Source organism: Citrus sinensis, chromosome 9 (genome assembly GCF_022201045.2).
Source record: "Citrus sinensis cultivar Valencia sweet orange chromosome 9, DVS_A1.0, whole genome shotgun sequence".
In the NCBI taxonomy this organism is placed as follows: Eukaryota; Viridiplantae; Streptophyta; class Magnoliopsida; order Sapindales; family Rutaceae; genus Citrus; species Citrus sinensis.
Window position 1 is genome coordinate 18,649,620 of NC_068564.1, and position 17,120 is coordinate 18,666,739.

General features: G+C 34.2%; 1 protein-coding gene across 1 annotated transcript; it reads right to left on the bottom strand.

Annotated features, from left to right (window-relative positions):
* Positions 1 to 3,681: 3,681 nt before the first annotated feature.
* On the bottom strand, positions 3,682 to 14,076 carry LOC102614613 (uncharacterized). Its single transcript, XM_006493646.3, has 18 exons — positions 13,399 to 14,076; positions 12,339 to 12,449; positions 12,107 to 12,163; positions 11,903 to 11,979; positions 11,712 to 11,811; positions 11,008 to 11,081; positions 9,897 to 9,997; positions 9,706 to 9,809; positions 9,060 to 9,113; positions 8,896 to 8,951; positions 8,744 to 8,782; positions 7,195 to 7,336; positions 6,782 to 6,966; positions 6,577 to 6,644; positions 6,345 to 6,417; positions 5,527 to 5,588; positions 4,210 to 5,437; positions 3,682 to 4,107 (listed from the first exon to the last, which is right to left on the bottom strand). Exons 1-18 carry the CDS (start codon positions 13,477 to 13,479, stop codon positions 3,849 to 3,851), a joined length of 2,871 nt encoding a protein of 956 aa, XP_006493709.2. The 5' UTR covers positions 13,480 to 14,076; the 3' UTR covers positions 3,682 to 3,848.
* Positions 14,077 to 17,120: the final 3,044 nt, after the last annotated feature.

Sequence of the window (17,120 nt, forward strand, 5' to 3'; positions counted from 1 at the left end):
TGATGCTGCGACTTTTCACTCGAGGGGAAAGGTTAGTTTTGGGGCTGTCATCCGGTGCTCAGAGGGCAGGTTTTTTGCAGCAAAATGTGCTCTTTTGCTGGGACGTTTTGAGGCTCGTGAGGCAGAAGCACTAGGTGTCAGAGAAGCTCTCAGTTGGATCAAGAGTATTCATGCTCTTCCAATTATTATTGAAATAGACTGTTTGGAGGTGTTCAATGCTATAACCGACAATACTATCTATCCTAATGGTTTCGGTCTTGTAATAGATGATTGTAGAGCATTAGCTCGCTCCCTAAGAGAAGTGTCTTTCTCTTTTGTTCGTCGATCTGCGAACACTGCCGCCCATATTGTTGCAAAGGTGGGGGGTTCTATGTCAGGTCCGGGTGAGTGAAGACATGTTCCACCTCCCTACTTGTCTACTGCTTTGTCTATTTAATGAAATTCATATTTCCCTAAAAAAAAAAAAGAGCAAATGAAAATTTAAAAGAATTTTCTTAGTCGAAAAGAAACGGATAGAGCCACGAAGGAGAGCAGACTCCGAACGGAAGCTTTTAAAAAGCATTTTATCACAGACTAAAAACAGATTACCTAGGATTCACACAATATATAATAAAATAAATTAATAAATAACTTTACTATTAATAAAATTTATTGTCCGAATATTCAGTCAAAGAAAAATGCTTACACCACCTCAATCCTAGTAGAAACCTATTTTGTCGGTAGGTCAAGAGGAGCTCATAGATGACAAAGGTGGTGTGCAAGAGTGGGTACTGGGTAGTATAAATTTTTCTCCCACTTAAGATACTAGTTATAAAGTATAATATTATCTATGAATACCCACTCCATATCCAAACTTGAAAATTTGACAAAACTATACAGCAAATCTTTTAACACAATTGCTATATATAGTGCTATCAAGGAAAACATAAATGGGTTTCTTTTTGAAATTTGGTCCAAAAAGCCACAAATACTGGAAAATCATTATCGTTCTTTCCAAGTGTATGTCACATTCTTAATTTCTGATGCTCGTTTTAAAATTTGCAAAAAAGGGGGAAGGCAGATCATAAAGTGACAAATGAACCCACATGGTGGCTTTCTTTTTTCTTCAAAGTCTTTTCTCTGCATCTTCTTGTAACTTTAGTAAATGTCAAAAGCAGGACACTTATTGGACGAGATTGCTGGGACCATACGTCTTGACAAGGAGAAGCCGAAACAAAGACTGGGTGACATGCAAAGAGGTCCAACCACAAAGATCCAAGAATTAGGACCACCGTGGATACACATTATCAATGATTACAAATTTTTCACTTGAAAACTGCTCTTTCCAACTCTCACTAATGCACAATCATATTGAACATATACAGTTCCGTAATCATCGTAATTTTTAAATAGTTTTATTTCATTAATCACGTAAATTTAAATTACGAATTGTTGAAAATAAAGAAATAATTTAAATTTCACCTTTTTTCTGTTGCAACCGAATAAATTGCTTACGAGATCCTTTTTTTTTATTCTTAAAAATATTCAAAACCTAAATTTGTGTTATAGGAAAAAAAAAACATGAATCTATTACTGTACGAGCATTTTCTTTTATTTTTTTTTAAACTCATCTCCCGGTTTTTCTTTGTGATCAACACTTACTAGTGGAATGAAGTATCGTTAAAGATTGGATTAGGCTAACCAACAAAGTGTTGGCTCCACCGGCAATGAAGTCCTCTTAAGTGACTTGACTGGGTTTGTTCCCCAGTTCGAGTTGCAGGGAAGTCGCCTTTGTTAGGAAAACATATGCCTCTCGGTTCGAGCGGGGACTTCTAGTCTGGATTGTGATACGGGCTTAAAGATGCCTCCCATAGTTGGGGCCCTCCCCAAGATACCTCGTGGTTAAGATAAAAAAAAAAAAATGATTGGATTAGGCTTCAAACTTCTCCTAGTCAATTTTATTGGAATTAATTATCTTTTCGGTGGTTAAGCCGTATATGAAAACAAAACATCACCGTAGGAGAATGGAAAAAATTAAGTCCTTTAATTTTGTTATTTAATGTGGTCACAAAACCAAATTTATTATAAATTGTTCTTTCCTGAATCTTCCGTAGGTTTGTAATGGCTTGTTGCACTGCTTTCAAAATCAAAAAAAGAAAGAGAAAAGTGAAAAAACAGGGGAGATTTTCTAGTAGGCCCTTTATAAATGCAACGATGGACAGAGACCAAAAGGATGGAAAGATTGAGGAAGAGTTGAAGAAGCCGTGTGACGAAAAAAAAAAAAAAAGGAATATCATGCCAGTACGAGTATATTGGGTATTATGATAAGTTTATGAAGTAAACAAATTTGAAAATTTATTTAATATATTCTATTAAATGATAATAAAAAATCTATGCCGTCCCTAATCAATTAACTTATTTTACAAACCGCAAACATACAGGCGTGTTATGACTATTGTCGCCAGTCAGTTCAGTTAATTAAATAATTTATATATTATTTAATTTTTAATTTTGTCTATTTTCATATTTTCTTGGCCTCAAAACTGAAAAATATAAAGAAATTGGGTAATATGGCATTTGAAAATTTAGTGAAACATATTTTGTGTTACTGATAAGAAAATGCATTGTCTTATATGAGAAATACAAATAATGTATAATCCATAATGTAATAAAAAAAAAGAGTTTGTTAAATAAATAAATTTATCGAGTATTTTAGTTGTTTCAAATATCCCCATGCCGTTTTTGACCACTTTCACACCTAAAAATTTGAGGGGTGCTTCTAGTTAGGGTAATTTTTAAAAATCTCCCCTGAGGTTTGAGGCTGTTGCAAGTAGATGGTGAAAATTATTTTATTTGTAAAAAGCCCCCTACCGTTAGTTAAAATTTTCATTGACTAACTGTTAACTTTGAAAAGACAATATTACCCCCAATATTTACAATTCTAAATATTTACAATTTCATAAGTAATTAAAACAATTATTTTCACCATGATCAAGTTATTGATATTTCCTTAAAATCTTAAAAAAATAAAATTACAAATCTTAAAATAATTTTTTTTAAGTTTGTAATCAAATTACAAATCTTAATTATTTGATATAAAAATGTAATTTTTTAAAGTTTGTAATAAAATTATAAATCTTAATTATTTGATATAAAAATATAATTTTTTTTAAGTTTGTAATTTTAATTTTTTTAAGATTTTAAAAAAATTTTAACTGACGTGAACTTTTTTTTAAGTTTATAATAAAATTACAAATCTTAATTATTTGATATAAAAATGTAATTTTTTAAAGTTTGTAATAAAATTACAAATCTTAATTATTTGATATAAAATATAATTTTTTTTAAGTTTGTAATTTTATTTTTTTTAAGATTTTAAGGAAATTTTAACTGACGTAAACTATTATTGAGGGTAATATTATCTTTTTAAAATCAACAGTTAGTCAATGAAAATTTTAACTAACGGTAAAAGGTCTTTTACAAATAAAATAATTTTCACCATCTACTTGCAACAGCCTCAAACCTCAGGGGAGGTTTTTAAAAATTACCCCTTCTAGTTATTAATAAATTGAATCTCCCACGACTTTCAACTATCTGTACTTTTTCACATTTCATCTGGCACCAATTCATGAGCTTTTTAGCTTGGAGCAATGCAAGCCAAACACCAAATAATCGAAAGCAACGAAAGGACGAATCCACATATGAGTTTAAGCTACAGAATTAACTTGGTTTTTATTGCTTGTCTATGAAAGAAACACTTCCTCAAAGCCTCTTCCGGCATTTTATCTTTTTAGCTGGAAGAGGGTTCAACGAAGCAAACAAATTAACATCTTTACAAAGATGGGGTGGGGGGCACTTACATTTGATAGTTAGCATGAACAATGAAACACAGCAGCTCCGAAACACTTTGCTTTGTTTGCTATCTTTCTAACTCCAAATTCGTGCGATATTGCTGCAGCAGAAGGGGATATGCTTATTCTATCCATTATATTGATCTCAGGAGCCTGGAGAACTGTTTTAGGCATAGATAGCGCCCACTGCATGCCCCAAATTGAGAGAGGCCTCATATATATAAGGGACCGGAAGTGCCCGTCCATTGTCCATGCCTCAGGGGTCTGAAACCAGTATCTGCATATAATGTAAAATACAAGAATAAATATAGAGTAATGCAGTGTTAACCTCCATCAAATGTATACCATAAGTTTTTAACATGTGTTACAAGGAACTTACCCATAGCCCTCTTCTGACCAGCCTGCAGTGAAGATGCCTTCGGCAGTAGTGAATGCCTCTTTCTCCATTCCAGCAAGGATCATGGTAGCTGCCACACCGTACGTTACACCTGTCCATATTTCACGTGACTGCATGCAAGTCTCATCCACTTTCCCATTTGGATGCATTCCATTTACAGCACCCATCCTACCACCTTTAACTTTCATTACATTGAAATCAAAAATTTTCTGGAGGGTACTTTTGATTTGAGCCTCATCAAAAAGCGAGGGTAGGCCCGAAGATGCTGTATACCATTGTCCTGCTAGCTGATCAGTTTGTATAGATTTACTATTACTGCTTGAACCACTATCATAATTAAAATAGGAACCATTCCATAGTTTTTCTTCAAACACTGATTTTGCCTTCAAAAATTTGCCTTTGCAGTATTCAGCAAAAGGCTTGTCACCAAGTTGAAGGGCCATTGCTGCAGCAGCTTGTAGTGCAGCAAGCCATAAGCAGCCACAATATGCACTTACGCCATGCACTGTCCAAGTATCATATGTTTGGTCAGGGAACCCATCGTTTTCAATTAGGCAATCACCATCTCTATCAAACTGCTCCATATACTCCATTGCAGCACGGACAGCAGGCCACACATCAACTCCAAATGACATATCACCAGTTGCAGCAAAATCTCTATAAACCTGAAGCACAAACTTTGGATTGAGATCCTTCCATTGGCTTGTGTCGTGTATATTATATGCATTCATTTCATTCCATGGGTCATGTGTTCCCAAATCATGAGGAACTGCTCCTCTAAGCTTACGAATTCCTGTGTTACCCTCTGCCAAGAACTTTACTTTTCTTCCATCCTCAGACAACACAGCTTTTGCAAAGTCCCGCTGAATATTGAGTTCAATCTTTGGAAACAACTCAAGAAGAGCAAAAGATGCATAGAAGTGCACATCGTATGTACACCACATGACATACTCTACTCCTTCCAAGTACAGAAACCGACCACCATCATCACTGTCATTTTCTTCATTAAGCAATGTGATAGGATGATGTTGGGAGTAACTGTTGCTTCCCTCATGATTAACTACTGATTCATCTTCGCTGTAATAGTCACTAGTTGTAGTATACTTAACAAGAGCACCATCACTTAAGTTAACTTCAGCTTCAGTTCCTTTAACATCTGTCTTTTCTCCATTTCTATGGTTTCTCTTGTCTGGAGCTGGCAAACGAGAATCTGTAAAAACTCAATGCAGTCATAATGCTATCATTATGGCCAAAATCCAAATTAAACATATGAAAAATGCAGTTAGTACAAATGATTACCAATCCAAACTGTTCCACCAGCCACCAAGAAGTAGAGCTCGTTAAATAATGTGAACTTATACCTGCACACCAAAAGATCAGGCATGATTCATCACTATCATGAGTTAAGTAACAGTGTGACCCAAAAACATAATCGTCATAAGGTTAAGGGCCCCCAAAAAAAAAATTCACTTTCAAGGCTTGTGGATGATACACTACAGCTACATAACATAAACAAAAATTACAAGAATTTAATGAATACACTGGGCAAGTAAAGAAAAACTACTTGGCTAAACTGGTTCCAATACCACGTCAAGTAATCACTCCATGCATAAGCTTAAAGTAATAGATGACTCAACTATTGCATTTAAACTCTAAGATTAAAAAAGGAAGCTTAAACTTCAAACAATAACAGTGTAGCCGAAACAGCCAAAGCCATTGTAGAAAATCAACTACATACAAGGGTCCAAAATGCAACTTTTGTAAAGAGGATATTGACATGCATTAATGCCAACAAAACCAAAATGTTAAGACATTACAACCTCCTGTTCTTTGAGATGTATATGAAACATACATGTGCACACCCACAGACATATTCAAGCTCTGAATGATGTACATCAATGCGTGTATTAAAGGCATCATCTACATACATTCTCAGGCTTAAGATAGGATGAGGGTACTGTTTTCGAAAATTGATCTAAAAGAGTAAAATTTCAGGCATTTAAGTATGAAGGACTTCATTAGCTTTGCACTGAGAGGACCCTTGATACAAAAGCATTTTCCCAAACCAAACAAAATGGTTGTAATTACAAGATTATTATAGTTGTATGTAGATTTACCATTCTGGAAGCCTATCATCCCTGAGGATTGGATTCTGCCATTTCTCAATATCTTCTTCCCAACGCTTATAATCTGCATCAAGATTTCGAAAAGCTATGTTAGGTTCCTGCATGAAATACAGTAATCCGCAAACACTTTCATCATCATCATCATCATCATCCAAGTACACTTAAGCAATTAACAAAGAGAATACATTTGAGTATAAAACACATCCAAACCAGAGGTACATACTCATCAAAGCATCATGCACCAAGTCCTGAGCTACCCCTTCAGAAGTGCCATAGAACTTCGTGTATCTCCTGCCAGGATGAGGGAACAATAAAAAAACAAAAATCAACAGTAAAACACCAGAAAATATGGCAAGATACATTTTATATTATGATCAAATGTAACATTTTATGCACAGTTTATAAAACAGGGATTAACTGAATATTACCTGTGGTATGAGCTCCCCTTTAAAAATTTTACTTTTGGTGATGACCAAGCAAGAGCAAATGCAACGGTGCACTTTCCATGAGGTTCCACCCATGCAGAAGCTGAAACTGCAGCACAGAGTGCTTCTCCAGGTGATGATGGCATGCTTGGTCCAGATTTGAAATTCTCCCGATCAAATTGCCCATCCTTGAGATGCAAACATAAATGCGTTAACTAAAATTGTATGGTATGAGCAATGCCTAGTGAATTAATACCTGATAACCAACTTGTTAAGAAGACTACCACAGGGATGACCATAGTCAGTAAGGTGAATGTACACAGGTCCAAATGGACCATTGGTTAATTTAAGCAAAATGCTAACGCAAAACATGCCTTGTAGGATTTAGGAGTCTAAAAAATGCAAGAAATCTTTACCTGCACCATCGTACCCCACATACCCTTCGCCGTGACACAACTCCCTTCTGATAGCCCAAAACATGGCAGAACGGTGACATTTACATTTTGAGTTTCACATGCAGCTACAGCAAAAGTTACAGGAGGATTCCCCCTTGCAGTCCTGAAATATTATCAGAGTATGCAGTCAGTAAAGAAGTTTAAACAGCTTGATAAAATTTAACCAAGACAACAACTTAAAGTCGAGGAATTTGCTTGAGTAACTTTTATGAAAAATTCACAAAATTACAAGAAGTAAACAATAAATTCTAAGTGGTTAAATAAACATGAATTAGTTGTAGACTACGGGACTCGAAGGGGGGGGGGGGGGGGGAAGAGAAAGCCAAGAAGAAAGTTAAAACAAAAATTGCTTGGGGGGAACCGCTTGAGATATAACCATAAATAAAGCCTTCTAAAAGATAGGATTAATATTGAGAATGAAAAAATGAGCATGGGCAAAAACGACTAACAAAAAGGTCTAAACAAATATTTGCAGAAGGAAACTGCATTAGAAATGTAGTTCCTGTACTCCTTAAAAATTTCATATCCTACGGCTGCATACAATTTTTACACACCTCAGGTCATTTTCTAAACACTGCAACCACTGGAATTTCTCAGATAGTATCAAATTTCATGAGAATGGACTTGCCTGTCTAAACAGGTAGAAGGGACTAGGAACTGAAAAAGTTTTGAGGGAAGAAATTGATGTCAGACAAAGCAATGAATCTATATCATATATTATCTAAGAAACATGAATCAACATGAGAAAAGACATCCACAATGAGAACATACAACACAACCACAAGAAGCAGAGAAAAAAGTGGGGGGAGGGGGGGATCTCTCTCTTCCTCATCCTACAGGAATTTGGAGTATGAAAGCTTCTAACGATTACGCAGTCCTTATGGAAAACTTGTTGATTACCAACATTTTATAATCAAACCTTAAAACAAATAAACAGTGGAAAAAACCCTGTTTACCTGTTTGACACCACAGACCCAAAAATTCCTGGATCAAATTCTCTTATCTCAAAAGAAAAAATAAATTAAAGGGGTGAAGTGACCACTTATAAATACATCAAGCGATCAGATCTAGCAATATTGGGCATACTTCCCCCTGCTGCCTTTGCCACCACCTTGGTTAGGGCGGCGGAAAGCGAGGGATAGGCCTTAATTGATCTTACCTTGAATGTAACTACAAATTCTGCAGGTAAGAATATAAACTAAACAAACAGAACATTAGAGCATATCGCGATTTTCATACAATACACTTGCAAATTCCCATCTCATAAGAACCTCAAAAGATATTCTCTTTTATGCCCATTCTTTACTTTTTCTTGGATAAGATTTTTTTTTTTGAAATTTAAATAGTTATGCTTTTCTTGCCTAGATGTATGGGAGGAAGAGATCAGAGGATAATGATAGGCAGGATGTTAGTATGCTCGCCTTCACTTTCATGTCTTAAAACACTGAAATGACCAAGAGAAATATGCAAACCAACCGTCAAATATAGCTAATAAGGTTTGATGACTTGCTTGTGATGTAGAAGTACACCAGAGACTCCATCGTCGCCTCTACCAAAGAAAAGCGAGGAAAGTTAATACAAAATTCAAAACAGTTAACGAAATAAGCAGCCTTGCTATTCAATAGAAAAAGAGAGTGAGAACATAGGTAATATATTACTCACAAGAAGGGTTCATTGACATGATCTCCTGACAAATGTGAGATTCCTCCAATTGAATTCTGCGCATAACAAACAAAGAGGACTGAATATCCAGGAATTGACTACATATATATATATTTTCCAATTTTGTACCATGCAACAAATATGATATTAAGATAAAATCGTACCGCCCATGTAAAAAGAAGGCTGACTTTTGCCCTATCCTTCCCGGTGTTCACCAACTATATCCCCAACAAGAAATAATGATCAGATATTAAACTAATCAAAGAAGTAGCAACAAATGAAAATATAAGTAAAAATAGAAAAAGCAAATGAATCAACTACATCAGCAGACACCGAACTAGTGTAAGTAGCAATGCCAAAAACTGGACAGATATATGATAAACTGACACCCTGTAACCAACCTCTCAATTTCAAATTCTGACACAAAAACATAGAACTACTACATGTCAGCAAGCACCACATGGCGCAGATGAAGACATTTTAGATCTGGGGAAGAGATTGACAATTATGGTCAACTAACAGATTTGTCTTTATTTCTGTCAGAGCCAGAAAACAAAAAATCCACTTCCAATAGCTAAATGGTGCCAAATGCCACCATTGGTTACAAATTCTGGACACAATTTTCATTCCATGACTTCAGATGACAGAATTTCCTTGCTTCACCAAAGGAACTATTCAGGAATCTTCTGATTATATACAATTAGTTACACCCCACTAGCTTGGATCCATATATTTCTAAGAAAAGACTTGTGAAGATACCAAAAATTGCCATCATTTGACTATCTTATTTAAGAATTTGAATGAACATACCGTGTAGACAAAAACAGCAGTGGGAAGACTGCTATCTCTATAGTTATGAGGTATGAAAGGGGATATTTGTCGACAAGATATTTTCAATTCCGGGTCAGGTTCACCTACAATACAAAAAGTAGAATACATATAAATAAGAAGAGGACAAGAGGAATGCTCATTGAACAGAAAGTATGATAAGAAAATGATACCATCATATATTGTCCATGCCCTTGGGAATAACGCATGGTAGGTTGAATGCTGACCACTAAGATTCCAGCCCCAAGAATCAATACCCTGATCTCCAGCTTTTCTGATGGAGCATGTGTGAAATTAGTACAACAGACATCAATTTTTTCTAAGAAGCATAGATAAAAGGCTACATATAGATGCAACAATGTCATACAAAAATTCTGCCTCCACTTATTAATTTTGATTCAACTCACATGATGAAAGACTTTCGTCTTTTATTTTTCATGTTCATTGAAAGTAAGCTCAATGAACTAGATCTTTAATTTTTCATTAATATAGACCTTAGGCACAAGTTCAATCTAAATATAGACAAACCTCGTTTAAAAAGTAAATAAAAATAAAAATAAACATGAACAACATTATTTGGCATGAATAGTTGATCCACTGAAGTACGCGCATAGCCACAAAAGAGAATTAACACTATTAGCTCAAGAAATGCTTGAAAAATAGCATGTGCAGAAGAACAAACTTACAAATGGAAACAAGAAGTCTATGAATTCCTCGGAGGAACAAGGAGCAAGGAGAGAAGAAATAACCCCTTAGGGATTGTCAAATGGTTACACTTCTGACAACCTCGAGGTGCCTCTCTCAGATGGGAGATCTAAGAATACATCCACTCACCACAAGCTGTACGGTTCCCTCACCACTAAGACATGACAAAAATGGGATGCTCTCAATCCCCTATGGGACATCTGCTGCAACTCTTTCAGCAAGACAATTCACTGTAATAACTCTGTTATCTCCCACCAGCACCCGAAGAAATTAAGGACCCCCATCCCCTTAAAGATCATCTAGAGTAGTATGAAAGCCATCTCCAAATTTGCCAAGGAACACAAACCCCACTGAATCTCTCTTTCCCAGCAGAGAGTATAAATACCAAGAAAACATATACAAAGCTAATTCGACGCAATATCCCACAAGCTTGATTGTGGCTTTCAGTTGTGGATGCTAAAATAATATTTTATTCTATTAATCTATCAACAGACTTCTAACTCAGAACATATGATTGCCAATACGTGTATTGTGTTTCAGAAAGAGAAAAACCAAACTCAATTAAATTTTTCCCCTTACCCTAAGCCTTCATGCTGGCCCGGTGCCAAAACAGATGCATAATGTTTATTTCCTCCATCTCGAGATATAAAAATCTGCAATTCCACAATAATATATATCATTGAAAGTACATTCATTGTTCAGAATCCACCTTCTTCAGCATCGTACCATTTTAACGGATACATACAACCATATAGAGCACAAGATATTTAACAGCCAATCTTTCCCATAGATGTCATGTTGCAACACATGAAAATGCATCTGAACAATATAACTCAAGCATAACAGGCAAATATATGATGGGCAATGAAGTTTAGATCACAAAAAAGTTACATGCAACCTAGAATCTTGAATTAAACAGCAACCAAAGAATCTCTAAAGAAATTATCAAGCATCCATCTATTATTTTCTTCTTTTTCAAAGTTGTTTCAATAAAACTAGTAGTTTGGAGAAGCTCAGTTTGATTTGTCAAGCATGCATTTGTCACCTTTTCCGAAATCCTACATTCTAGATGGAATTGAACACTATTCAAGCCCCAAACAAACAATCCTACCACGCCCGCAAGGCCACGCGCCCACACGCACGCGCACACAAACCCCACGAGAGAAGGGACATCCATCAGAAAATATCACCACAAACAAGCATACATGTTTGATAAAATAGCTTATTTGTTTTAAAAAAAATAATAGAGCAGGCAGATAATAAGTGTAAGAGAAGATCTTTACAGAAAACTGATTGGCCATGACAGGTGAAGGTTCACATGTACCAGGAACAATCTGCCATTGCCTGAATTCGCCCCTGAAACCTCTCGATATGCTACCACTCCTGTGACATGAACAGAGGTTGATGAAATTCAGATATATAATAAGATTCGACAGTAGAAAAACTTAAACGATAGCAATGGTCAACTACGTACCCCATTCCTCCCAGAGGCACCCCCTGTGACGCCGATGGCTTACAGCTTATTCGGGTGAAAGGATCAATAGGTGCTTTCTACACAGAACAAGGAGTCATAGTTCAAATTAGCAATCAAGCTTCATTTGGATAATTCATTCACTTTTCGTATGTTATTAAGAGTAAAATACTCTAATTGCAACATCAAGGAAATTAAGAGCATTACCCTTCCATGTGATGCCTCTTCCCTGACATAGGACCATAGCCGTATACCAAGTCGAACCTACATGTATATTTACACACAAATCAGAATATGTAAATCAGGCAAGCGAACATATATCTTAAACAAAGAAAAGGACACAATAAAGAAAAATAGTGATAGATCTTGCAGAAGCGATATAACAGTAGAACTGCATGCCTCTTGAATCAATCAATAAGTATAACAACATAGCATTTACCATTTTAATTGCTTCCATAAAAGTAACACTAAATTCTTTGAGAATATTAGCATGGCTGTTCAATCTCCTTCTCCAAGCTTGCTCAGGTGGGGCAGCACTATCAAAATCAAGCTGCAGAAAAAGTGCAAGTCAAAACATTAGTTCAAACAAAACTGGAAACCAATACAAAGCTTGCAAGGAGGGAAGCAATGCGAAATGAAGGATAAGGGAAGAAGAGAAGAGACAAGGCCACATACTTCCTTCTATTAGTTCAATTGATAATAGCCAAAGAAGAAGCTTGCTACCTGATAGTATTTGGTGTCCCCTAAGGAGGTAATGAATAGAAACTAACTTAATTTAGTACCTTTAACCAGACTTATCTCTTGATCCCTAACACCCATTCATTTAATGACTGGGTTTTTTTTTTTTTTTTTTGGGAGGGAGGGGATTTACAAAATTACTTATCCTTCCCATTTCATTTCCTCTCATAATCTTAAAACCAATCAAGGAAAATGGTCCCCTCCCCCCTACATGCTTCTCTATCCAGCTTCACTTGCATTTTTCAACAAGATCACTCCCTCTTCTCTTTTCCTACTAGCCCACAAGTAAATCTCCATGTCCGACTAAACGAAAACTTAATTACCTTGAATGATCACAAAACAAATATCACTTATAAACAAAACAGATGTCCCATCAACTACCAGTCATAATATTTTGTAACGAATTTTGGATTTGTATACCGGAAAAATTCATCATTCTGTCTCATCTAAAACATCATCACTATCCAGTTTAGCCACAAATTTCGTTCTAGCCTAAACCAGAAGGGAATCTGGAAAACAGACTTATTCATTTTATTCTAAGCTTTATACACAGAACAGGATCAAATATTCAAAAACTTTGAACCTCAAAAGTCAAAGTCTTAACACAAAACGAAATAATCGCAAGTGATTATGATAGAATCAGCAATTTCAAAATAGGAAAAAAACAAAAAAAAAAAGGTACCGGAAAATTCTAATAATAAAAAAAAAACAAAGTACAAAAACAAAAAAGAATTGCAAGTGAAAAGCTAGCAAGAACTTACCAGTTGCAAAGTGGCTCGGCCGACGTATTCTTCAGGAGGCCACGAATGCTTTCTACAGTGAAACAAATTTCCACTAACCATAATTGTTGTCGACAAATTTTACCAAAATATCCTCCTTTCTACACTCAAATTTAAAACACGTTCTTCCTTTAACTGTAAACAAAATTTAAAATCAGAATCTAAGCCAAGCAAAAACCAGAACCAGCTTGTCTTCAAAGATAGCTTCGCTTCCCTTCGCCTTCGCTTAAGCTAAAAACAAAAGAAATATCGGTGTCGTCGACTCCACCGGATGAGGAGTCTAAAGAATAACAAATGTGAAAGTATCGGATCACAAATCTGGGGAATCGAATTTGTTAACAAATAAAATAAATTAATATAAGTCTTCTCGGGAGTTGATTTGATAAAAAAAGGGAGAAAAGTGATGGCGTGACGCGTGGACGGATCAGCCGCCTGTATGCGTAAACTGATGCAGTGACGGGTGACGGGGATCGCCAGGTGGAGTAGTTTGCAAAAGTCTGATAATTTCTATTTCTTTTTGTAAATTTCCTATAATTTGTACAATTTGAGTTTGTTGTCTCTGTGACTCTGTCCACGACTACGAGAGCTTTTAATTTTCTAGTCGGAGAAAGAAAGAGAGAAGAGAGAGAGCGCCATAAATTCAGAAAAGCTTGCGTAAGCAAGCAGCGTTGGCTTTCGCTTTTTGGTTATTTATTTATTTTTATTTTTTTTGTGTTTTCATTTTCTGAAATTATTGATGCGTGTGGTTTGTTGCTCTCAGCTCTATGTAGTGGGGCTTTTTTTTTTCTTTTTTTTCGCTTTTTTTTTTGTTTCTGACGTGTAAATATAAAATTTACTATTTATCCATATATACATATATATATTGGGATCAGACTGCGGTGCAACTGTGATACCGTGCTACAATTACATCCAATCGTTGGATGTACTTAGATTGATGTAGTCTATTGACATCTAATGACTGGATACAACTATAATAAAGTACCATAATTACACCACAAATTTCTCCCATATATATGTTCACAGACGAAAGAAATCTAAAAGACTTAATATATTTGCAAATATTGTAGCTGAAGATTTGCTTTAAAAAGAAATGAAATGATGTCAGGTTACAATTCCGCCGCGATTTTAATATAATTTATAAGGCGTTATAAAATTATTAATATGTATTTTTCTTACTTTTATAAAGCAAAGTCATTTTTGTGTTATTTTCTTTTATATTTAAGAAACAATAATATTTAACGTCTTCTAATTAATTTATAATTTTATTATAATTTATAACTGTTATAAAATTATGTTACGTATATATTTTTAATCTTCTAATGATGAAGATGCTCTTTAATATATATTTTTTTCTATTAGATTAATCTAGCAAATCTCTTCATGTCATTTTCATGATCAAGAAAAGAAAAATAATTTTAACATATTTTTACAATATGATATAAAAAGTTTGATGGGTATTTTAATAAAAATAAAGTCTTCAAATCTAGAAATTAAGATTTGAAAATTTGATGCAAGTCTGTACACGCACTATCTGGCGTCTACAGAGTCCAGAGTATCAAACTGGTTCAAACTTTCAAACCGTGTGCCTCCTGCCAAAAAAGTTCCAGTGGTTTGTAGAACACTAAAAGAACTTGGTACTAGCCAATAAAAATTGCTCCACATAATAGTATTTGCATTTTTTCTTGTATATGATTTTTTTTTAACTTCTCGTTCAACTGAAAATTATTAAAATATAATTAAAATTTTATCCTCTATTCAAAAGATATTTTTATTTCTCTTCTTGAATAAAATTAATTAAATATTTTTCAAATTCTTCACATATGACATTAATTACTCCAAGTTTAGAACAAGAACAAAATAATGTACAAATTTTGCACGAAACATGTACAAATCAAGGACAAAATAGAGACAAAAAAAATAAAAGAAAAATTATTTTTAGAAGATAAATTAATTTTCTTTTCAAATTTGAAGTGATTGCAATCAAATTTTATTTTCTATTCCTTTACCTTTTAGTATTTTGGCACAGATAGTCACTGAATGAAAATTGTTCGAAAACTTCTTGCCTAAACCCATAGACATTCTTAATTTTTTTTTCTTTAATAGGTAATGCTGGTTAGCAAAACATAAATTACCCTTAGTAAAAAAGACAATAACTTGTTTTAACAAATGCCTTTACTCAATCAATTTTTTGTCCTCATTTTTGGAGGTAAATAATTTTTTTTGCAATGGATTAAGCCTTTTTCTTAAATTACATAAAAATATAACCGAGTTAAAAAAAGAAGTTTTTTTTTTTAAAGAGCATACAAGGAAAGTTATTCAAAAAAAAATTTCTCCAATTGTAGAAAATAATTCCGAGAAAAAAAGTCTTATAAAAATGAGTATTATTTATTCAATAAAATAACTTAACTTCTTCATATTAATCACTAATCAACACTATTAACAATAATTTTAATTAAAATTGTTAGATGGTCTTGGACCTCTCTCAACTCCAAAAATTAGGTCAAAGAGATTAGGTTTTCTCTCACACTTATAAAGTCACTACCGCCCATTCCACATTAATGTGGGATAACTCAATAATCTCCCCCTCGCACATCAGACACTGAAAAATAGACACATGTTCTCTTTATTAGACTATTGAGTGGAGATGTTGGTAGACCTAAACTTTAAAACCAGTGATAAGTAGTTTTTGGGGGTTGAGAGAGGTCTAAAACTATCTAATAGAAATCTAAATGAATAATTTTTATAAATTTTATAAGATGCATAGTTGTACAATCTGGTCAAATAAACGAATGAAAATGTGGTGCATATGATAAGAGTGGGTGCATACAACAATAATTTAAGCTGTAGCGCATGATGCTACATGTTGCTGATGCTTTCTCTAGTTACCCACTTTTCCACCGCCACACAATTTGGACCAAAAAATTGTCCACCGAACGACAATGAAAACGAAAAGGAAACTTGAACTTCGAGTTCCGTTGACAATTAGACAACCGACACTGCACACAAGTTCACACAATATGATTGATAAAAACAATCCTAATTGTTGTTTGTTATATGTTAAGATCTTGGCTCTACCTTTATGATCTGTCAAAGGCCACTTACCTAGATTCGCAAGGTCTTCTTGTTTATCATTTTAGCTTTTAGTGGTTTATATTATTAACATTAAACTTATTTTAACGTGTGAATAATTAATAAACAAAATTACTAATGTAAGTAATATACTACGTTTTTAAAGGGTGTTTGAGCTAAGTTAAGTTGTACTGATCTTTTTATAATTAATATTATGTCAAGCGTAAATTTATAGTAATGTATGATTAATAACTAGTTATTTATATGTTCATTACAATAACTATCAATTGCATCATTTTAATTAAAAAAATTAAATGAAACTTAACTTAATTTTGAATTCAAATCTTAAATTTTTTTAATTTGGGTTTAATATCAAGTTGAATTGAGTTGTGATAATCTTTCTATATTATTTTGCCGCGCATTCATTTATCTCAGTATATGATTAAGATTTAATTATATATTATTTCTTATTTAAATACTATCAATTACAGTATTAATAAAAACTCAGTTCAATTTCGAATATGAATTCTTTACAAAATAGTTCATGCATTTGTTGCGAGGACAAAGAGATCAAGTTTGTAAAGGATACAAATATCCCTTCGTTAAAGCTATTCTTGAAGTTGTACGGCGGATAG

What these genes read in the sequence shown, in the direction of transcription:
- LOC102614613 (XM_006493646.3), bottom strand. Translation starts at nt 13,479, where the DNA reads ATGGTTAGTGGAAATTTGTTTCACTGTAGAAAGCATTCGTGGCCTCCT. An exon ending in GGCATGGACAATATATGATG is followed by an intron (nt 9,810 to 9,896) that starts GTATCATTTTCT and finishes TTTGTATTGTAG; the next exon opens with GTGAACCTGACCCGGAATTG. An exon ending in AAGGGGAGCTCATACCACAG is followed by an intron (nt 6,645 to 6,781) that starts GTAATATTCAGT and finishes TCATCCTGGCAG; the next exon opens with GAGATACACGAAGTTCTATG.